We start from the raw sequence: 25,451 nt of genomic DNA, 5'->3' as shown, positions 1-25,451 counted from the left end.
AAAATTTTGGCATGAGTGAGGTGTATTCTAATATGAAAATTTAGTTTTAGAAATATTCTGCTTTCACATCATGTTTTTATATTTTCTGAGTATGAGAATATGTGTAGATTTTACACATATAAATACCTCTTTCTAGTCATTAAGAAAATAAGGAATAAATATTATATCTTCCCACTGCTTATTTAATTGCTTACTCTCTCCGGGCTCATCTACATACATAGCCCCCCAAAAGGCCACTGTCTCCTGATTCTATACCATATTCTAATACCTGGTACCAAGGTGACTGTTACATAGCTCAATTTCTTGCAAGTAAGAATCTGTTTAGGGCTGAGGATGTGGCTCAAGCCGTAGTTCGCTCACCTGGCATGCGTGCGGCCCGAGTTCGATCCTCAGCACCACATACAAACAAAGATGTTGTGTCCGCCGAAAACTATAAAAATAAATAAATTTAAAAAAAAAAAAAAGAATCTGTTTAATTTGATTTTGATTAGGTTTCTATTATGGTTTCAACCCTACTATATAAATCCTTTCATTACATCTCAAGTACCTAGCATTTTCATGTTTTAATAAATGCTTTTTGAAAGATCAAACATCTGATATTTTTATAAATGTTTAAATTTTGTGTAATTGTATAATCACTTGTAGTGTCTAGGTAAAATAACTTTGATATCCTTAATTGAGTTGAGCATACAAAGGAAAAGACTAGCATTTGGGTTGCATACCAGGTGCCCAGCTAATTTAACATTCCTTATCTATATTTTTTTGTTTTTACTGGAAGGTTAAGAATATATGCCCCTGAAACCTACAGGAATTCTATAAATTTTGTACATCTGCTCTCACATTCATGGACTATATAAAAAGCCTAGATTCTGCTAGTGTAAAGTAGTGTATATGTGTGAATGTGTGGACAGACATGTACAGATGTGTATGTATAAAGTAGTAATCATATATGTAGAGCAATATATACATATATATGCTAACATTATAAAATTGTAGTTAGAATGACTAGGGATTGTAAAATCCTTTGCTTTCTTATAAATGTTTCTCAAAACCTCTTTAGCAAATACCTTGATATTTTTTTAATGGATCCCATTATGTGAATTTTATGACCTCTAATGATCTGTGACCCAAAGTTTTTAACTTATTTTGCTCTAAGTGGGATTAAAGAATTCAATAAATAGGAAGGACTTAGAATTTTAGAGTTGGTAACCAGTGTGTCTTGTATATTATTTATATTTGCTTTGCCAAATGAATAGTAGGTTCTTATAGAATTCTGATATGAGTTCTATTTATATAAGTATATGGAATACCAAATTTAGCTTAACTCTTAAAGTCCTCCCTATACAGAATGTCATCAGCATATTGGAAGGACAAATGGAAACCCAGGCAAAAATGTTTTGTTTCTGTTCCTTTTCTTTGATGTCATCTTTTCTCCATATTAAATTATTTCCTCTCTAAATTTGTTGAGAGTTTATAGCAAGTATATATTTTTGGTCTCTTTCTGCCAGTAATAACTGGACTTACAATGTTGCAAATGGAACAAAACGCTTGAGTCCTACAAGGGATATTTTGGTGGAGAAATTTGAGAAGTAATGAAAGATCTAATGAGTTATTTGAAGTTATCTTCTGAGTGAATCATTTAAATAAATAGTTTTAAACTCATATAATCTTCATTTAATGAAATCCCCAATATTTTGGTGATGGTAAATATAGTCATTGAAGAAAACATACAGCACAATAATAGTTTCAGTTCCTTTACAGAGGAAACTGCTGACTCAGATAACTTCTTGCACATCAGTCTTCCTTTAGTGAGGTAGTATCTACCCTATAGCTGCCAACTCATGCTTTAACAGTTTTAACTGTCTAGTTACCCAATATTAGGCTTCCTCACTAAGCAAGAAAATTTCAGTGTCTGAGAAAAGGTATTATCATTTACATCAGTGCAATGGAACTTTCTAGAATATGGTGTACTCTTTAGCACTTGAAATTTTACTCATGTAATTAAGTTTCTGCATGTATTTAATGGATTCCCTATTGAACAATGCTGATTTATATATTGTTTGGGTACCTTGATTTTCGTTTTATCAAAATTGCTTGCTGTCTAGTTACATGTGGTCCTCAAAGTGGTATAAAATGTAATGAGTGGGCCTGATATTTTTAATCCAGTTGAAGATATAACCACAAAGAGAAAAACTATTTAAAATGACTTCTCAATATTATAGTTTGATTATATATCTCTAGTGGACTGTATTCTGAGAATTAAAAGAACTATGTTGTGTTAGTGTTCCTATTGTTTTTGTGAACTTATAGTTATCTGTAAGTCATAAATCAAATGAGTAATTAATTTTGTGTTGAGTTCTGAAAGTTAAAACTGAGATTTTTGAAGATTAAAAGCAAAGACTTGGGGCTGGGGTTGTGGCTCAGTGGTAGAGCACTTGCCTAGCATGGGTGAGCCATTGAGTTTGATCATCAGCATCACATAAAGATAAATAAATAAAGGTATTGTGTCTACAACTAAAAAATATTTTAAACAACAACAACAACAACAACAAAAAAAAAAAAAACCCAAAGACTTGGGCTGGGTTTGTGGCTCAGTGATAGAAAGCTTGCCTAGCATGTGTGAAGCACTGAGTTCAATCCCCAGCACCACATAAAAATAAACAAATAAAATAAAGGTATTGTGTCCATCTACAAGTAAAAAATATTTTTTTTTAAAAAACAAAAGATTACAAATGTAAAAATTGATGATACAATAAAAAATTTGTAGTTTTGAGTTTGAACTGAAAGTGTATGAACCTGTCATTACAGAATGAAATTCAATATTTTTCATTCAGAAGTTGTGTTTATCATTTGAGCATAGCTTCATAATTCAGAAGTTTTTAATAAACAAGTTCACAATAAAAACTTTTTTTGAAAATGTAATTCTGTAAAACATTGAAAAAAATCTACTTTAACAAAGACATTCCCTGTGCATTTTCTAATGGTATTCAGGTTTTACAATTATAAACCTTGTTTTATATAAAGATAAAAATACTTCAAGAGGTTGTTCACTGTTTTTACAATGTGATAGAAGGTTTTTATTTTCTATTTTTCTCCGTTTAATCTGGCTTTAAGAGAGAGTGACTCCAAAGCCTTGAACATGGGGAGGAAGGGGAGAATGTGAAAAGTGATATTCAGGAGTTCTAGTGCCAAAGATGCATAGGTGGAGAGGTGTGTTTGGGAAGAATCAGAGAAGGAAGGCAGCTGGCACCAGAAGCAACTGGCCTGGAACACTTCCACACCTCCATGGAGGCACTGCATTATGACTGCGAACACCCCCATTACCTTTCCAGACCATACTCTCTGGTGGTAAAGGTCACAGCCAGTTACTCCACAGCAGGTTCAGAGCTTCAGGAGAGGCCAGGGTGGGGCCCAAATTCAAGTATTTTTTACTGAATTATTTTATGTGTAAAATTTGATAATTTTGAAATAGGTTTGATAGGATACAAGCCTCAGTATCAGGATTTTACAACTTAATAGTTATAGCACTGCTATGTTTCTTACTATTTTTTTTTTTCTTTCTTATTCTGGAGATTGATTCTAGGGGTGCTTCTGAGCTTCATCCTTGGTCTTTTTTTATTTTGAGAAGGGGTCTTATTGAGTTGCTGAGGCTGGCCTTGAACTTCTGGGTCATCCTGCCTCAGCCTCCAGAGTTGCTGGGATTATAGGCATGTACCACCATGCCTGGCATTGTTTTTCTTTTGAAATACGATGTATTATTTTAAGGCACATGAATACTACACATTTTTATTTATTCAGCAAATATACAGTAAGCAACTATTTGGGGTGAAGTATTCCTCCAAGTCTCTATAGGAGATATATGATAAGATATACATGATTTCTATTCCATAAACTTACAGGTTATTAGGTAGATTTTTGCAAGTTTATAATTAAAATAAAGAATAAAGTGCGATAAGTATAAAGAAAGAGGCACTGATACTTTTAAAAGATAGAATTTGGAACTTTTGATTTCTTCAGATTATCATTAGTCACAGTGGTAAGGGTTTAGAATCTGACTTTTAGCTTCGATAATCAGATAAACATCATTGGAGTGTAATGTTGGCCTGGGGTTTGAAGAACAGGGAGAATTTGATATGTGGATGTGGGGCAGGAGTGAAGAACATTGTTAAGGAGAGGAGTACCACAGGAATTGATCCCAGGTTTTGGGAAAGTGTAGTATAGGAACCAGGTCATGACTAGTTCATTTGACTGAAGCATACAGAGAAAGTAAATTTTGAGGGCTGGGGGTATAGCTCAGTGAGCCTAGCTAGCATGAGTAAGGCATGAGTTTCATCTCCAGCATTGATTGTGGGGGCATAAGGAACAAGTTTTGAGAAGTGAGAAAAATCTGTAAAGTCAGCCTAAGTAGTTTGAGTTTGATTCTGTTAATGTGAAGAAGGGTAGGGGAGAATAAATATGTGCTATCACAATTTTTTTTCAGACAGTTCAAGGGGAGAGAAGAAATATTTAGATGACAAGTCAGGGGGAGGAAAAATTGGAAAAAAATTAGATACTAATAATAGCTGTCTTTAGCAAGAGATAGCAATAAAAGATAATAGAGAATTTTGACTTCTATTATGGTAAGATGAGGTTTAGGTCAGCCATAAAAAAAGAATGATTTTATGACATTTGCCAACAAATGGGTGGATCTGGAGATTATCATGCTAACTGAAGTGAGGCAGTCCCCAAAAACCAAAGGTCTCATGTTTCATCTGATAGGTAGAAGCTAACCCACAGGAGGGGAAGAATAGAAATGCAGTAGATTAGACAATAGGGAATGGAGGAGGAAGAGGGGAGATAAGTAAAAGGAGAACAGTGGAATGAATTTGACATAGTTTTCCCATGTACATATATGAAAATAGTGAATCCTACCACTGTGTACATCCATAAGAATGGGACTCTAACTAGAATAAGATGTATTCCATGCTTGTATAATTATATCAAAATGAATTCTGTGGTCATATATAAGTAAAAAATAAACTTCTCCATGTTAAGTAACCTTACAGAAGTTTGGGCAGATTCTATTGCTGTTTTGGGGAACTGTAGTTTAATTTTTGTATAAAATATTGGTCTGTTCTCTAAGGCTTGGACTGAAAAGTGTAACAAAGAGATTTGAATACTTTATGTTTCATCTATTTATTTTGTCTTTTTTGATTCACATTTTCTCAGGTAAGGGTTCCTACCTATATGTAAATGTGCTCACAAAAAGAATTACAATGTGGATTTTGCTATACATTATTTTAAACTCTAGAACTTATGAAATTTTTTCATAAGTCTAGGAAAATATTTACAATGTACAAAGTCAGTTTCTAACTGTCACTAAAAAGAAAGAATAGGAGATAAATAATACAGTGTAATTCCAGGTTTTAGCTAACTTTCAGGAAATCAGTTCATGTTTCTCTAGTTCTTTCCCAAAGGCAATAACTCTGTTCCTGAAAATTCAAAACTTTAATTCATTTGGTAAAATCAGTATACTTAATTGAAAATTGTCTATTGCTGTCTAGAATTAAATTTTTCCTTGAGTTAACTCAGTTTGAAGCTTTCTCTCTCTTTTTTTTAAATTTTTATGTTTTTGTTTCTTTAACCAGAAAAGGAGAATGTTCAGCTATTATTTCTTCAAATAATTTTTCAGCACCACCACACTCTTTTGTCCTCTCCTTCTAAGATTCTATTGACGTGAATGTTAGATCTTGATCTTAAGTCATTGTTATTTATTAATACTTATTCTGTTGTTCAGATTGGATAGTTTCTATTGATCTACCAACAAGTTCATTTTACTATTTTGTTCACCCAGTAAATTTTTAATTTTAGTTATTGCATTTTCTACTTTTAAAATTTGCATTTGTTTTTTTATAGCTTCAGTTTCCTTGCTGAGACTTCGTTTTTTCATTTGTTAAGAGTGTGTTCATGGTAACTTGAATAATAAGCAACTCATATTATATATTAGGAATCAAAAAATAAGAATTTCTCCATAGGATAATAAGGTATCCATTCATTATTAGGGGACAAGTACAGATAGGAGGAAATTGGCTTTATCACTTGATCTTGCCTTTGGTTAGTGAACAATAAGCTAGACTAAGCCAATAACTCTTAATAGATTGGTTCTCAAAATACATTTGATTCTTCAGTGAAAAATTATTTATTTTTAGTGCCCTTCATATTTTATGATTCTTTTTGTTAATGGTAACTGGAATGAAGCTCCAGATTTGTGACTAATTCATCTCTTCTTGGACCATCCTGGGAAATGATTGTGAGTCATCTTCCAGACGTGTCTTCAGGGACAGATTTTATTTGGTTGTTGATAATGATATGATGAAGAATTTTTCCTCTGCCATATTTAAATTTCAAGGTTATTTTCCCCCTTGGCAGGAAATAAAAAATAATGGCATTTAATTTTCGTATAATAATTTTTTTGGAGGGACCCGGGGATTGACCTCAAGAGCACTCAATCACTGAGCCATATCCCCAGTCCTATTTTGTGTTTTATTTACATACAGGGTCTCACTGAATTGCTTAGCACCTCACTGTTGCAGAGGCTGGCTTTGAACTCACCATCCTCCTGTCTCAGCCTCCCAAACCACAGAGATTATTGGTGTGTGCCACTGCACCCAGCTGTGTACTAATTTTAATGTAAAGAATTGGAATAGGGGGGCTGGGATTGTGGCTCAGTGGTAGAGTGCTCACCTAGCATGTGCAAGGCCCTGGGTTCGATCTGCAGCACCACGTAAAAATAAATAAAGAAAGATATTGTGTCCAACTAAAAATAAATATTAAAAAGAAAAGAATTGGAATAGGCAGCTCAGGAGGCTGAGGCAGGAAAATACCAAGTTCAAAGCCAGCCTCAGCAACTTAGTGAAGCCCTAAGCAACATAGCAAGACCCTGTCTTTAAATTAAATATTAAAAAGGGCTGGGGATGTGGCTCAGTGGTTACCCCTAGGTTCAATCCCTGGTACAAATTTTTCACAAAAAATAAAGAATTGGAATAGACTGAAAAGTATGAATAAAAATGCAGTTCATTTAATTTCACCATTCAGAGATAACCATTGGTAACATTTTGGTGTATTTCCTTTCAGGCTTTTTTTCCCCCAAGTTATATATATATCTCCTCCTATTCTAATTCTTTACATTAAAAATTAGTACACATAATTAGTACACTTAGTACACATAATATATATATATGTTTTTTAAATTTTTTATTTGTTCTTTTTAGTTATACATGATAGTAGAATGTGTAACATACATATCATACATACATACATACATACATACATACATGACTTTCCATTTTTGTGGTTGTACATGATGTGAAGTTACACTGCTCATAAAAGAATATAGGAAAGTTATGTCTAATTCATTCATTCTACTGTTTTTCTTATTCCCATCCACCTTCCTTTCCTTCATTTCCCTTTGTCTAATCCAGTGAACTTTAATTCTTCCCTCCCACCCACCGACCCTGTTATTATGAGTTAGCATCTGCATATCAGATAGAACATTCGGCCTTTGGTTTTTGGGGGGCTTGGCTTATTTCAGTTAGCAGGATAGTCTCCAGTTCCAGCGATTTACTGGCAAATGCCATAGTTTCATTCTTCTTTATGGCTAATATTCCATTGTTTATATGTGCCACATTTTCTTTATCCATTCATCTGTTGAAGGTGACTAGGGTGGTTTCATAGCTTAATTATTGTCAATTTAGCTGCTATAAAGATTGGTGTGGCTGTGACACTATAGGATTCTGATTTTAAGACCTTTGGGTATATGCAGAGGAGTGGGATAATTAAGTCAAATGGTGGTTCTCTTCCAAGTTTTCTGAGAAATCTCCATACTGCTTTCCAGAGTGTTGTATCAACTTGCAGTCCCACCAGCAATGTATGAATGTACCTTTTGCCCCTCATCCTCATGAACATTTATTGTTACTTGTGTTCTTGATAATTACCATTCTGACGAGTGAAATGAAAAGCTCAGTGTAGTTTTAATTTGCATTTCTCTAATTGCTAGGGATGTTGAACGTTTTTGTTGACCAATTGTATTTCTTTTATGAAGTATCCATATTCATATATTTTTACACAAAGTTAGATCATCTATTTATATGTTTTGCCCTTTTTATTTATATCATGAATGTTTTCTTGTATTTGTGTTAGAAAATAAGTTTTTAAATAGTTATATGATCTCCACTTGAATAAATATTTCAGTTTATATAACCAACTTCCTATTTGTTGTGTTATAGAAATTATTCTAGATTTTGATGAGTTCTTAGCTCTTTTATTTTTATGTATTATTGTTTTCTTTTTCTGGCTCTTTATAATATTTTAGCAGAAGTAAGAAGAGGCTGAATTAGAAACTGAGTTTTTTGTGTTTCTTCCATTCTTCCCCCACTTTTAAAAAATATTTATTTTTTTAGTTGTAGGTGGACAACACAATATGTTTATTTCATTTTTATATGGTGTTTTGAGGATCAAACCCAGAGCCTCATGCGTGCTAGGCAAACATTCTATCACTGAGCATTCTATTCTTCCCCTTTTTTAATTTTCATTTTTATGTGTGCAGGGGATTGAACCTAGGGCCTTGTACATGTACCACTGAGCCACACCCAATTTCTCTGATTTTTTTTTTAACTTATTTTCTGACACATTTTAATTGTCCACAGTGTCTGGTCTACTTCACCCTTTATTTTTAAAGGTTTTTAAATCCAGAATTTAATATGACGTTCTAATATTGTCAAATTATAACAAAATGATTTGTGTTAAAGGAAAGAAGTGAGGTCAAACTTTTGTCTCTGATGTATAATACCTTTTGCGTTAAAGCAGGTTACTTATTCTGTCCATGTGTGTCTTCTGATTTATGAAAATTATTAATAATTATAAAGAAAATAATTACACTTGCAGTTTACTTGGTATAATTAAAATAATGGGGTGAAAATACATAGCATAGTACTTGGTGTGAAAAATATGAGCTTCTCAATAAAATAGTGTAGTGGTGGTGGTGGTGGTAGTAAGTTGAAGTTATAAACAGCAATGATATTGTCAATACTAGTAGCACATGTGAAAAAACACATTCTCAGTTTCTCCACAGTGATGTTAAATTTTTCAATATATATATTGAAAAATTTATATATATATATATACACACACATACATATATATATACACATACATATACATATATATATATATATACACACACACACACACACACACACACATACACACACACATTTTTTGGGGGTGATTTTGCCATTGTTATGTTTGTTGTTCTTTTGGCCCTTTGTATAACTTTGAACTGATTTTAAGTGTTTTAGTATTCCTAGTTGATTATTGATTTTATTTTATCTAGCATAATAAATACTTCACTAAAATTGTTTCACTGGAAATTTGGATTTGGTGACTGTATTTTAATTCCTTTTCAGATTTAAAAAAAATAAATATAAGCAAAAATTCAAGGGTTTAGAATGTAGCTCAGTGGTAGAGTACTTGCCTAGCATATATGAAGCCCAGGGTTCAATCCCTTAACATTGAAAAAATTAAAAAGGTGAATAATAGGACCAGCATCTTCATCATCTTAACCTTCAAACTAATTTTTCACTTTTTTTAGTTCTTTTAGAGCATATTAATAAGAATGTCATGAAAACAATTATCTTGATTATGAAAAGTGTGTCTGTAGTTTCCCTTTAAGAGATATGTTCATTTCATTTCATTTGATCAAAATTATTGAGCTGTTAAAAGAGGAAATGCATGTATATGTTATCCATGCTTCTAATGAGGTAAGTAGAGAGACTTTGTGGACCCTGTTGGTGCTTTTATATTTTATCTTAAATGTAATTGCAGTATTATTGAAGGGTTTAAACAGAAGAAGTGTCATTGTTTATATGTTTAATAATGATTACTTTGTGAAGAATGAATTTTAGTAAGGAAGACAGGGTACTGGGGCAAATTTATACGTAAGATCAGTTAGGAACCTTAGCAGTAGCCTGGACTATAGAGCAGGGACTGACAAACTTATTCTTTTTTTTTTTTTTTTTAAGAGTTCAATTAAACAGTTTATTAAAGACAATGTTCAGCTGGGTTGTAGCTCCTGCCTGCAATGCCAACTACTTGGCCCAGGTCAGAGGATGTCCAGTGCAGGGAGCCACCTTCCCAACAGCAATGGTTAAGCCTCTGGCAGTTCCCCACAATCCCAGTCTCCCTTGAGGGCCCTTTGGAAAGGGGGAAATCAAAGGCACAGGGAACCCAGGCAACACTGAAAAGTCTGTAAATATCTGAATTCCCTCTGTAGCTGAGGGTTAGGGATTGGACATTTCCCCAATTGGAACATGAATGTCAAACCTAGTGGCCACTAGAAATTAGGCATATTGAAAATAGGCTAGAGTTAGGGGTACCCAGTAATAATACCTCTAGGGGAAACCACATTCCCATTTCACCCCTGCATGTCCTCTTTAGTGGGCGTCCTAGTAGCCTAATAGGGTCCATGAGACCAGGGTTCTCTACCCCAACTGGCGACTCAATATGCTTGTCTTATCTTCATGTGAACAATTAGCTGGGGCCAGGGTGGGCATGCTCAAGGCTGTAATCCCCAGAGGACTGCAGCAATAGTAGGCAAGCCTGGACAATTTAGCCAGACTGTCTCCAAGGGCTGGGATATGGCTCAGGGATTAGCACCACTGGGTTCAATTGCAGGAACCAAAGGAGGAAGAATTAGCTTACTCTGGGGGCATGAAGTCTTATTGAGAGCTGGATATTGGTGCAGAAGTCGCAGACATCCAGAAGTGTGGCTGTGGCAGGTCAAAAGGCACACTGGCTCCCGGAGGCCTCCTCAGACAGCATGACAAACTTATTCTTAAAGGATCAGATAATAGTTTATTCTTTAGAGACATTATGGTATGACACATGTATTCTGCTGTTGAGGTGCAAAAGCAGTCACCACTAATATAAGGAAACAAGTAATAATTCATTTACAGAATAGGCACTCTGCCCATTGACTATTGATTAGGGTGGTGGCTGTGGAGATGGAGAAAAATGGGTCAGTTTAGATTTATGATAGAAGTAAAATCAAGATGATTTGACAAGGATTATATATGGTGGAGGATGGACATACTCATGCTCATCTGCCTATAGGGGACTTCAATTTCACACCTCACATATGAGGTTAGTTTCATGATTTGCTTCCCAGATTGAAGATACCATTACATGGAATTTTCCATCTGAGTGGTATTTGCAGTCCCCCATTTTGATAAATGCCACTGTATCAACATTCTTTTTTTTAAACCTTCTGTTTAAACTCTCTTCTTTTCATAGACTTCCTTTTTGGCAGAGTCACATAATTATTTGATTGGATTTTAATTTTCGTTTGTTATTATGGCAGTGGGATCTAGTCCTAAAGTGATATGATAATGCATTGCAGAAATAAATTTGGAAGGCTAGACTGGAGTGAGTGATATTGTGAAAGCAAAATAGAAAAGTACAGCTATGTGAGTAGACAGTTTAAAAAATCTTAGTTGAAAATGGGAGTACAAAAAAGTGACGTAACTAAATGAAAATGAAGGTCAAAGAGAAGATTTTTCTTGTTTTTGAAGATAAGGTATAACTGAAAAGAATCTAGTAGATTGGAAGAAGAGAAGAGTAGGAATGGGTGATGCAGTTAGGCTTCCCTGTAAGTTGTGTAAAGACAGTACCACGTCTGAGGGAATTAGGCTGCTTCTTCCATTTTAGCAGGAAGGAAAGAAGGAGAGGATGGTTTCAATGCCGGTAGGTTTTAGATTTTGTGAGGGAAATAATCATTTTATTTTAGTATTTTAGACTCCTAAATGAGTTACTCTCCATCCCCCACAGATAAGTTCTTAATTATGAATGTCAATAGAGGCAAACATTCTATTCAATAATTACTTTATTTTGTTCCTATTCTTTTTTTGTTCTACTCTGTAAAATATGAAGGTAGAAAAGAAAGAACTGAGCAGCCACAGGGAAATTGAAAAAGGAATAGTATATAGATGACATGATATAGATGATATGATTGCTTGAACCTGTTAGGATCTGGGTATTTGGAATGTAGAATTAGGAATGCTTTTTATGGAGAATAAGATTTAATTTGAAGATAAGTTGTACATTGGCTTGAAATCATGAGTTAAAGACCAGAAAACAGTGAAAGTGACTCATACTTGAAGATGAGGACTCACATTTTGAAGTCATGGTATGTAGGATTGAACAGCTGTGCAAGTTATTAAGAACTAGAATGAATAGATATACACTAGATCAGTAATTTACAAACTTTTTTTTTTTAAAGCATGGACCGCTTTCTTCAATGGAATAGAATTCTAATGTAAAAAACATAAAAGAAGACTTTGATGGAAGCAGTCTTATGGGCCAGAAACATAACCCCTATTCCAAAGTACTTGGAGTTACCTTGAAACTGCATGAAGCATTTTCAAGTGTAATCCTAGCAATAATAAGCTATTAAAAACATTTTTATTGATTTAACTGACATCAGCACAAGCACATGGCAAAACAAGTGGGGCAAAAAGATACACAGTGAAAAATACACCCCTGGTCCCTTTGCATAATACGGTAAATACAGTTCCCAGTTTCTTATATATATTTTTATCACAAATGAAATCTTGTTTTTTGAATTCTTTTCCACCTTGTTCTTTTCACTTAACTAGTATAAACCTACCTCATTCTTTTTTAAAGCTGCATAGTAACATAATAAAAACAATTAAATCTAATAATTTGTTATTGACAGAAACATGTTTTTGGTATTTTGCAATTACAAAGTTGAAATAAATATCCTTTACACATATGTCTTTACTTCTACACGTCAATGTATTTCTAAGATAAATTCTTTTGAAAACCTTTAAGCAGGAAAGTTAATATCAGAAAGCCAAATCTAATATTGGGATCACTAAGACAAAGTTATTTTTATATGTTATCCATAGCCTCTTACCCTCTTTAAGTATGTTGTTTGCCCTATTCTGTAAGTTCTGCTTCTTCTCCGTTAAAGGAGACGTTGTGTTTTCTTCTTTCTCTCATTTTTATATGAGGGGATTGAACCCAGGGGCATTCAACTACTAAGCCTCATCCCCAGCCCTTTTTTGTATTTTATTTAGAGACAGAATCTCACTAAGTTGCTTAGGACCTCGCTAAGTTGCTGAGTCTGGCTTTGAACTTGCTATCCTCCTTGCCTCAGCCTTCTGAGGTGCTGGGATTATAGGTGTGCATTACCGAACCCAGGAAAGGGATGTTTTTATTTAGTTCATTATGTAGTACTTTTTTTTTTAGTTCATTATGTAGACTCTTTGCTTTCTGGGCTTCTGCGTGCTCCTATATATTTTACATAAAGTAACATAATTTTATCTGCTACTCTGTGTTATTTGTTTAGTCTCTTAAGCATTGGTCTCAGTTGTTTACCAGAACTGTCTTAGATATTCTAATTAGAATTTTAGTTATGTTTCTTAGTTAAAGCTTTAGGTCTTTTGCTTGTTATTAGGAACCCCTCGAATTTGCAGATGAAAGAATTAGTTACATTGTCTCTATTTTTATCTTTCTAACTTTTGTGTTCTTGGGGAAAATTTCTACGTGTAGTCAATATTTAAATTCATGGACTATGCTTATGGCTTACTTGATCCATAGATGTTAAATCTTCCTTTAATATTCTCATATATCTATTTCATATGTATTGGGATAAGCTCTTCCCCACAGATATCTCATTGCAAAGGAATTCTTAATCCGTTGGTTAGAAAAGAATACTCTGAATAGATTACTTATTGAACAGTATGAAACCAGTGCTTTACACTTGGATTATTTTCTTATCATCAGGTCTCTTGAGGTATAAATAAGACAAGAGTAAATTTTTAAAAGATTTAACAGAAATCTATAATTTAGCATGGTACACATTTGGAGATAGAATTAAGGCCAATGAAAGGAAGGAAAATAAATAAAGAAATTGTTAAATATTTTAATCATTGTAAATTGCATGTGTGTGTGTGTTATTTGCTCATTTGCAGGAAGTCTTTTTTTAATATTTTTAATTGCCTATGGGCCATTATTTTATTTATTTATATGTGGTACTGAGAATCGAACCCAGTGTCTCACACATGCTAGGCAAGTGCTTTTCCACTGATCTACAACCCCGGCCCTGTTTTTTTTTTAATTCGTTTTTTTATTTGAACTTGCTATTCTCCTTGCCTCAGCCTCCTGTTGTAATGTATTATAATTCTTATTACACATATAGAGCACAATTTTTCATATCTCTGATTGTATACAAGTATATACACACCAATTCGTATCTTCATACATGTACTTTGGATAATAATGTCCACATTCTACCATCATTTCCAACCCCATGTCCCCTCCCTTCCCCTCCCCCTCCTACCCCTTTGCCTTATCTAGAGTTCATCTGTTCCTCCCATGCTCCCCCTCCCTACCCCACTATGAATCAGCCTCCTTATATCAGAGAAAACATTGGGTATTTGGTTTTGGGGGGTGGATGACTTCACTTAGCATTATCTTCTCTAACTCCATCCATTTACCTGCAGATGCCATGATTTTATTCTCTTTCATTGCTGAGTAATATTCCATTGTGTATATATGCCACATTTCTTAATCCATTCATTTATTGAAGGGTATTTAGGTTGGTACAGTTGTTTGTTTTTTAACCAACAAGTTTATAAAATTCCAACAGTGACTTGAGAAATAGTTTAATTCAACTACATAATTTTTTTTTAGGTAAAGAAACTAGTATTGGGGAGAATCTGAATTCATTCCAGATCACAGACTAAACACAAGAGTACCTGCTTGTTAGTTGGCTTCTGTTTGATGATGTAATTAATCAACTGTTTACAGAAGTAGTTAAAATGCAACAAGTGACAAAACAATCCATTTTATATACTCATATTTTAGATCACAATATACCATTTAATTCCTAGAAATAACTTTCTGAAAATGTAGATAAATAAAATTTTTATAATTATTTTTCTATGAACACATTATATTCAGAGAATAATTCTGTCTGCAAATAAAGTATTTCCACCTCATCTATTTCCTAAAGTCCCTTAACAGAAAAATTTTTATTGCTTGGTTTCTGTTTTTGTTAAGCTACTTAGTGTCTTGAAGTATTATATGTCCAAATGTTAGTTGCTGGAAGTTATCTAAAGAAAGTCATATAAAAGCCTTTGTTAGAACTGTTAGAAAATAAGGGACTTAAACTCTACACAATTTTTCATATCTCTGGTTGTATACAAGTATATACACACCAATTGTTACTTGTTCTGCTAAGCCAAAAGAAGCAGCATCGTGACTTATTTCCTGATATTCTTCCTAATTATTGCACATATATATGTATATAATTATTACATTTCAATATATATATAAATATATCCTCTCTTTATATATAGTAAGGATTCACTGAGTCTGTTTTTGTTCTTTGAATTTCCACAACTTTTGATGTTGTTAGCTGGTAGACTCATTCTTTAAGAAAACTCTTCCAGGAGAAATATCTATGGCCTGTTCTTGTTCTTTTTCTTTTTTTTTTCTGTTTATTTTTTATTTCTGTATTTTTTATTTCTTTAAAAGAGTCAGGGTTTCACTAAATGCCTACGCTGGATTTCTGGGCTCAAGCCATTCCTCTCACAGGCGCATACCAGCACACCTAGCTTTTTAAGTCTGTTTTAAGAGTAATTTCTGATTGTCAGTTTAATCTGACAAACTTTGATCGGTTTTAGAGCTTATATTTATTTCACCAGTGTAGGGATCAAACCCAAGGTCTTGCACATGCTAGGCAAGTGTACCCCAAACCCCTTTAGCTATAAATTAAATATAGTTAAATACTGAACTATTTGTGCAACTGAAACAGGGAGATAATATACATTTATTAATTATACATTTTGTAGGCCAACATGTCCTACCTTCCCTAATTGTACCTGTTCAGGTTTATGCCTCCCGGCTGTCAGTATTCATAAACTGTGATTCAAAAAAAGGAATATTTGGCAATACATGAATTTGAATAATATTACCATTAACAGCTGATCATTGAATTTTTTTATAGTACATAAAATCTGCATGCAAGGAAGAAACTTTTGTGCTCTTCGTTTTCACAAATTCTGATTTTTGTCTTAGAATTGTTACAGATAATTATCATTTTAGTAAAATACAGCAAATTTATGTCACCCAGTTTGAGCATTATGATATACATTAATTGCATACTATGTGCTATCTGTTATAAACAGTTTGAACAAAATGCAAAATATTATACTTCTAGACGTATGCGGACAAAATATTGACTTTGGGTCATTGAAATCAGGTTGAATCATCTTATTCATAGCTATATAAAATTAAAACTTAAAAAGGAAGGTTTTGGTAGTTGAGTGTAACTTTTGATTTTTCATCCTTAGCACTACTAACGTTTTGGGCTTGATAATTCTGTTATTGAGTGTGGGCTGTCTTGTGCATTGTAGGGTATTTAGCAGTATCTCTAGTCTCTGCCTACTCCATGCTATTAGCTACAAGTTGCTACAATGCCTACTCCATGCAATTAGCTACAAGTTGCTACAATCAAACATCTCTCCCAAATGTTCCTTGGTACCACTGTTTTCAGTGATGGAAAAGATTTACAATGAATCAAATCAGTTTTTGTCACTTCCTCTTCTGCACATTTTTCTCCCATGGTTTACAACAAATTTATATCACATTGCAAAGTTCTATGTGAATTTTCAATTGTAGTAACCTTTACCCTAACTGATGAACCAACTTTCTTTCTTTCCTTTTTTCTTTTTTCTATTTTTTAATATTTATTTTTTAATTGTAGTCGGTCACAATTCCTTTATTTATTTATTTATTTATTTATTTATTTATTTATTTATATGTGATGCTGAGGATCGAACCCACGGCCTCGCACGTGGTAGGCAAACACTCTACCGCAGAGCCACAACCCCAGCCCCCTTTTTTCTATTTTTTAAGAGATGGAGTTTTGCTAGGTTGCTCAGTCTGCCCTTGAATGCCTACTTCAACTTCCCAAGTATTTGGAACTACAGACACACACATCACTCGCCCTAGCTTAACTGCTTAACTTTCTATAAAGAAGTCCAAAATTATACACTAAAAACCATAATCTCATGAATAGCCTTGAATTAAAAGATATGACTATACATCTTTTATATTCTTCTGTAGGACAGTATGTTGTGGATAGGGAAGTCATGTTAATATAGTCAGTTCTTTTTGATCTTGTGATTCTGGGTTGGTTTTTGATCACATAGAACCAATTTTTTGGTGATGTTCAAATATCAAGAAAAGGGATATTCTTAACACAGGGGGTCACAATGAGAGTATTGGTATCAAATCTCAATACTGTGGCCCTAAGAGAAATCTTGAAGTAGTTGGTTCTTGGATACCTGAATGGTTTTTATTTTATTTTTACTTTACTTTTTTATTATTAGTTGTTCAAAACATTACAAAGTTCTTGACATATCATATTTCATACATTTGATTCAAGCGGATTATGAACTCCCATTTTTACCCTATATACATATTGCAGATTCATATCGGTTACACATCCACTTTTTTACCTACTGCCATACTAGTGTATGTTGTATTCTGCTGCCTTTCCTATCCTCTACTATCCCCCTTCCCCTTTCCTTCCCTCCCCTCCCTTCCCATCTTCTCTCCCTACCCCATCTACTGTAATTCATTTCTCTCTCTTGTTTTTTTTTCCCCTTTCCCTTCACTTCCTCTTATATGTAATTTTGTATAACAATGAGGGTCTCCTTCCTTTACCCTGCAATTTCCCTTCTCTCTCTCTTTCCCTCCCCCCTCTCGTCCCTGTTTAGTGGTGATCATCTTCTCATGCTCTTCCTCTCTATTCACTTCTTAGTTGCTCTCCTTATATCAAAGAAGACATTTGGCATTTATTTTTAAGGGATTGTCTAGCTTCACTTAGCATAATCTGCTCTAGTGCCATCCATTTCCCTGCAAATTCCATGATTTTGTCATTTTTTAGTGCAGAGTAATACTCCATTGTGTATAAATGCCACATGTTTTTTTATCCATTCATCTATGTTGGTTCCACAGTCTAGCTATTGTGAATTGTGCTGCTACGAACATTGTTGTAGCAGTGTCCCTATAATACGCTCTTTTAAGGTCTTTAGGGAATAGTCCAAGAAGGGGAATAGCTGGGTCAAATGGTGATTCCATTCCCAGCTTTCAAGGAATCTCCATACTGCTTTCCAAATTGGCTGCACCAATTTGCAGTCCCACCAGCAATGTACAAGTGTACCCTTTTCCCCACATCCTCGCCAGCACTTGTTGTTGTTTGACTTCATAATGGCTGCCAATCTCACTGGAGTGAGATGGTATCTTAGGGTGGTTTTGATTTGCATTTCTCTGACTGCTAGAGATGGTGAGCATTTTTTCATGTTCTTGTTGATTGATTGTATGTCCTCCTCTGAGAAGTGTCTGTTCAGGTCCTTAGCCCATTTGTTGATTGGGTTATTTGTTATCTTATTGTTTAATATTTTGAGTTCTTTGTATACACTGGATATTAGGGCTCTATCTGAAGTGTGAGGAGTAAAGATTTGTTCCCAGGATGTAGGCTCCCTATTTACCTCTCTTATTGTTTCTCTTGCTGAGAAAAAACTTTTTAGTTTAAGTAAGTCCCATTTGTTGATTCTTGTTATTAACTCTTGTGCTATGGGTGTCCTATTAAGAAATTTGGAGCCTGACCCCACAGTCTGTAGATCGGAGCCAACTTTTTCTTCTATCAGACGCAGAGTCTCTGATTTGATATCAAGCTCCTTGATCCATTTTGAGTTAACTTTTGTGCATGGCGAGAGAAAGGGATTCAGTTTCATTTTGTTGCATGTGGATTTCCAGTTTTCCCAGCCCCATTTGTTGAAGATGCTATCCTTCCTCCATTGCATGCTTTTAGCCCCTTTATCAAATGTAAGGTAGTTGTAACTTTGTGGATTAGTCTCTGTGTCCTCTATTCTGTACCATTGGTCCACCCGCCTGTTTTGGTACCAGTACCATGCTGTTTTTGTTACTATTGCTCTGTAGTATAATTTGAAATCTGGTATCGCTATACTGCCTGATTCACACTTCCTGCTTAGAGTTGCTTTTGCTATTCTGGGTCTTTTATTTTTCCATATGAATTTCATGATTGCTTTATCTATTTCTACAAGAAATGTCATTGGGATTTTGATTGGCATTGCATTGAACCTATAGAGAACCAAAGCAACGGGTGGGTCCTGACTGGCCCTCCCAAGCCCCGTCTCAATCCTGTTGCCACTGCCTGTGAAGGCTCAGTTGGTATTTACCTCCACAGGATTCAGCGGACAAGCAGTTTTCGCGGGTTCGTTTAGCACTGAGCCAGAGCAGTTTGTCTGCAAGATGCAGGCGAACGGGAGCCTGAATTCGGCTGTTATGGGCTTGGTGTGTGTTCTGAGAGGAGCAGGCTATTCGCCCCAGATCCACGTTAGCTCAGCAATGCCTAGTGATCTTGAGCAAACAGCATTTAGACGAATTAAGACTCCTTATGCCGGCGCTGCTGGAGAGGTCAGAGACTTGATACCTCCGTGCCCGCCACCATGTTGGATCTCCCCTGGTTTTTATTTTAATGAGTACATGTTTTTTAAATTGTCTGAATAACTTAATCTTTTTATTTATTCTTACATATTACGTTTTAATAATAAATAATAACTCAATGTGACAATGGGCTAATTATTTTGTCAAGTTAAAATTATTAATTTTTCATTTATATTCGTGTTACAACTTATTTGAAAAGTTTTAAGATACTGTAACATACCTTAACATTGGTACCTAAACATTATGAGGTATTCATTTTAAATTCTTAACACAGATTTATCTGGCTAAAAATATAATGCCATGAAAAAGGTATGCATAACATGTAAATAATTATTACTATTAAATATTCACTTTAACATTAATAATCCCTAAAAATACCTTAAGTTTTCTTTTATTGCTTCTATACTCATTGGTAATTATATAGGCAGATGTTTACTCATTAAAAAACAATAGCTAATGACTGTTAAATGTTAGATTCTAAGGACTTTAGCTGCATTATCTCATTTAACCTTCCCAAATATACATTCATATTATTGATGAATAAATTAAAAACTCAGAGAAATTATACAGTTAATAAGCTCTTGACACAGTTTTTGCACCCACATAAAAACTTATTTTCAAATATCACACCAAAACAAGATAATCTCTGTTTTTGTTTTTTCAAGATTTATGTTTATACTCTTTTACTCGAATACATTTTTATTTTTTGAGTGCTTACTATATGACCAACTTTGTGCGTCTCATTGTTGTTTTGTTTTTACTTGGAAATAATTTGTGACTTAAAAAAAATACAGGGTTCACATTTATTTTCCCTAATGTCACTAATGGATCTGGCCATTGTATAAATGTCCAAATTATAGATATCAGGAAATTAATATTGACTCATAGTATTATTAACTAAATTATAGACTTTAAATGAATTTCACCAGTTCATCCCTTAATGTCCTTTTTCTGTTCTAAGTCAAACCTAGGATCCCACATCATATTTGAGTCTGTCTCATAAGTCTTCAACGTATGGATGTTCGTCAGTCTTCTTTTCCTTCATGATTGACACTGTTAATGAATACTGCTAATTTATTTTGTTTATGGTCTTTCAGTATTTTCTCAGGGTTCTACTGAGGTTATACATATTTGGAAGAATACTACAGAGATGATGTGCTCTTTTGGGGGCACCAGAGAATACATGATGTTGATATATTTTATTATAGTGATGTAGTTTATACATTGTGAAGTTACTCTTTCCCCTTTTTGTTTGATAAATGCTTTGGAGGAGAAATGTTGATATTATATAAATATTCTGTTTCTCCTCAAATTTTCCCTTACTACTTTCCTTGTTGCAAGTTACTTTACATGATTATTTTATGTATTATTCATAATTAAAAAGGCATTGCCTTAACTTTCAAAGTAGACGACTAACTTTCAGAGCTAAGCTTATACTTTTTAGCAGGAACAATAGTAAATAAAATCTGAAAATTTTGGGGCTGGGATTGTGGCTCAGTGGTAGAGTACTTGCCTAGAACATTCAAGGCCCTGGGTTCGATCCTCAGCACCACATAAAATAAGTAAATAAAATAAATATATTGTGTCCAACTACAACTAAAAAAAAATAAATATTAAAAAAAAAGTACCTATGAAAATAAGCCGGGGGCGGGGGGGAACAATTTATGACCAGTATAAGTCAGTAGTACTTTTGCACACATGAAGAATAATTATCTACCAAGAGATCATATGAGCTAAATATGTATGTCTAAAATCAAAATAGTTAAAGTTACATGTGAATAATAATGAATATAATAGAACTGCTGAGGAAAATGGTTGCATAGGCATGTTTTTAAGATTAAGTCTCTTCTCACTTAAATGAACAAAAAGAACCAAAAGTAGAAAAGAAAATGGTACCTTTACTGAAACTAAAAAAAGCCCTAAACCATATGCAGTGAGCTATAGTTGTCTTTCTAATTACCAGGACTAAATTTTATTTCTCATTTAAACAATATTATATTAATCAACTTTGTGTAAGTGTGTGTGTGTGTGTGTGTGTGTGTGTATATCTTTTTCTACTGGTTCTTTATTTCTACAGATTAGATTCTCAATAGTAGAATTACAAAATTCAGGCATATACATACAATTGTGTGTATTATGTAGATAGATCTATATAAGTTTAAAAATATTATAGATAACTTTCTCAAGAAAAATAATCCCCAAAAATTTGTGTGTATCTCTGTGTGTCTTTGTGTGTTTATTTTACTACTTATTTTGCCTTCTGGGTATTCCGTACTTTAGTCCTCACATTAGTTTGTTTTCTGTCATTATAATGCTAGATATAATAAAATTCTAGATGTTAGATAAATTATAATTAAATAGAAATTTATTGAGATCACAGTTTTAGAAACTAAACATCTAAATAGCATGGTACTGTTTCTGCCAAGGGCCTCTTTGTCTGCCTCATATCATTACTGATAGTATCATGGTGGGAATATGTACAAAAGAGAGAAATTACATGTCAAGACAGGAACCCAGAGAGTGGTGAGGACTAGACTCACTCTTTTATAACAACTATCTCTGAAAAACTTAACAAGTAGTCCCCAAAGAACTATTTTAAAATAAGACAAGATCAGTGTTTAAATATTGTGTGAAATCCATATGATATATAGATAATTTTTTCTATATCCTAGCTCCTTTCATCTTTTTTTTTTTTTTTTTAATGGAAACATGGGCTCACTAAGTTGTGATCCTCCTGCCTTAGCCTCCTGATTCACTGAAATGGTAGACATGCATCACTATGCCAGGCTATATTCTGGAGTTTTAATATCAACATCTGCTGTTACAATAAAGCCATGTAAGATTGTATATACACTAGCTAAGTGAAGTAATAAATATGCTTAGAAGTGATTTTGTCATTATAAATGGTTTGCTAAGTCTACTTGAAATCATATTAAAACTTGACTCCAATAAAAACTCTAAAAATGTATTTGCTTTTTTTTTTTGCATGGGAGGAGTGGAGACTCTCTTATTAGAGACTACCATGCCAGATTCTTGGACACTTAAGACCAACAAGTATATTACTATCTAGATTTAAAAGACAAGAATGCCCTCTATTCAAATATGATATTTTCTTGATTCTTTAAGATAATACAGGAATTATATTGCAATTGAATAAATAATATTCTTTAAGAAGAAGAACATAATTTTAATTTTCCTAAGTTTTGTGGTATTACACATTTGTGGGAAATTACTGTTTAAAACACTGTTAATTTTTTTGGACATAAGAAAACTGTGTAAATCTATTAGAAGAGATTTAGTACACTAAAATTAAACTTATTTCAAACCAGGTGCAGTGGCAGTTGTCTGTAGTCCCCATTACTTGGGGGAAGGTGAAGTTAGAGGATCACTTGAGTCAAAAAATGGAAAACTAGGGTGAGAACCTGTCAACACACACACACACACACAAAAATTTAAACTTATTTTATTAATTGGCATTTTTTGTAGTCCATTTTCTGTTACTATAACAGAATACCTGATATTGAGGTCTGTTTATCTCACAATTCTGAAGGCAGGAAGTTCAAGATCAGAAGAACTTACTTAACTATATGGAGTGGCTTCCCTTTTACACTTCTCCAAAGAAATAGCCCATTTCCAAGGAAATAAGAATTCACTCACTTCTGCCCAGCCCCAGAAGAAAGGCATCAATTTCTCATAAGGACTTAATCACCTTTTGAAGACCCAACTTTCCAACACTCCTGCACTGTGAAATTTAGCCTCAACATGAGCATTTTTAAGATATGAAAGTATTTTTTCCTATTTTATGACAACTATATATTTATAAATTTATAATTTAAAAAGTAAGCAAAGGGTTTATATATGTTTAGTTCTTTTGAATAATTTTGAGAATTATAATACTGAGAATCAATTTTTTCCCTCTCTTGTAGATATGGATTCTGGAGAACGGTTGCCATCCTCAACAGCCTCCTCTACCACACCAACTTCATCTTCTACACCTTCTGTGGCTTCAGCAGTTTCAAAAGGTGGCCTTTCCACTGTAGCTGCTTCACTTAGCTCTACAATCAACCCATGTGGTAAATACCCTTTATTAACTCAATTTTAGAATGCCATCTTTTTGATCATTTGCATTCTTAATAAAGAGATCTAAATAAAATGTTCTCGTGAATTCTGCTGACCTGTTGAATAATGGCTGGGTTAAACAGCTAGTATTCTTTGCTTTTTCTGGATCTTTCACTGGGATATCCTTGGTTATTCCATGCTTTTCCTGCTTACTGGAAAGTCTCTTTGAGGGATTGAATCTTAATATCGTAATTTGTTTTACCATGTTAATTTAGGAATTAGTAAGTATAAAGTCTTTTTTTTTAAATAATAGACCTATGAGGGAATCAAGAAATACAGAAGAAGTCTTGGTAATAAGATTTAGTACCAATGGTGTGGATTCTTTGTCCTAATCTTGTTGCTAGTATTTGAAATGATGTTCAGATGCTCCAGCTACCCCAGTTCACAGATATATATTACACTAAGGCAGATTATTTACTTAATGGGAAATTAAATTAAAACAAATGAACAAATAGCAACAACAAAACCCTAAACTTGATTAACTCATTCATTTATTAGCAGGAAGCATTTTAGCCTTACTTTTTTTGTCTTGTAGAATTATTTCATGATTATAAACAGTTGAACTAAATAAACATCTTACTTTTTTTCAAGTTAAAATTTGTAATTTTATATAAATAATACATAAAAATATGGAATATTTGCTTAAATATCCTAGCAAATTATTAACTATATTTTGTTATTTTTGTTTTTTAAGCAATAAAATAAAAAAGGATGCCATTGAATTTATCATAGAATAATGTTCTTAGTGATTACCAAATAACTAAAATGACATATCTTAAAAATCAGTATAACCCTTCCTGTATACCTTGTATAGTCTTCATCAAGTAATCTAACAACTTTGTCCACATTTTTCTTATACATAAATGATGTCTGGATTCTAAGATCAGTGATGATATGCTTTGCTAAAAGACAGTGATGCCACAATTTATTTTTTACCCAATATTACTTTGAATGATTGCAAACAGTTGTATTTTTGTAAATTTTTTCCCTGTTTTTATAACTCCTCTTCCTCTTTCCTTTGCTGTCAACTCCTTTTAATGTATTCTCATCTGCTTTCTTATTTAGTATTTGTTTCTTTTATCCTTAATATAGTGGTGTTTCTAGAAAAATGTTTTTTTCTTTTCTTTTTGTTTAAATGTTGAAGGTTTCTGGGTAGTTTTTTCTCATTTTTCTTAATCAGTGATACTGGCATTGCTTACAATTCTGATTACTTATATTTTCGGCACCATTCTTTGTTAGTTGTAATGGGGAGTTTCAGAAAGGATGGGATATTCTAAGTTGCTAAATAACATCAGAAATCTTGTAAGAAAAGGGAGTAGTTTTTGCTATTAAAAGAGGGTGTAGAGGTTTTATATTGAGATGCTTATACATTAAATTAAAGTGTAATTTTTGTTTATTCAAAAGTTCATCACTTATTAACACATTATATTTTAAATACCTACACGATAATATTTTTTTCACTTGGCAAAATGAGTTTTAAAAATTTTTAACTTTTACAATGTTGTATTTCATATTTCAAATAGTTTATTCCCACCCAAGGCTACTGAGAATGTCTTTTAAGGTTGCTCAGTTTATTTTTTATCTTTTCTTGTTTGATTCATTGTTTTTGGCTTATATATTATCTGATAATCTTCCCATTTGAAAGTAAAATCAAGATTCATAATGGGCTCGATCCCTTTATCTTAAACAATTTGATCTCTCTCTCTCTCTCTCTCTTTTTTTTTTTTTTTTTT

General features: G+C 33.4%; 1 protein-coding gene across 21 annotated transcripts in view; it reads left to right on the top strand.

Moving 5' to 3' along the window:
• The window catches only part of Baz2b (bromodomain adjacent to zinc finger domain 2B), a 362,220-nt gene that overhangs the window by 193,097 nt on the left and 143,672 nt on the right, over positions 1-25,451 (top strand). For all 21 annotated transcript variants that reach the window (XM_048812354.1, XM_048812353.1, XM_048812351.1 and 18 more), the window contains one exon: positions 23,526-23,672. In XM_048812354.1, the coding sequence (XP_048668311.1) occupies positions 23,528-23,672 (145 nt within the window). In that variant the 5' untranslated portion in view covers positions 23,526-23,527. The remainder of the gene's footprint in view (positions 1-23,525; positions 23,673-25,451) is intronic.

Source organism: Marmota marmota, unplaced genomic scaffold (genome assembly GCF_001458135.2).
Source record: "Marmota marmota marmota unplaced genomic scaffold, marMar, whole genome shotgun sequence".
NCBI lineage: Eukaryota > Metazoa > Chordata > Mammalia > Rodentia > Sciuridae > Marmota > Marmota marmota.
Note: the sequence above shows the minus strand (reverse complement) of the source record. Positions and strands in the feature narration are given on the sequence as shown.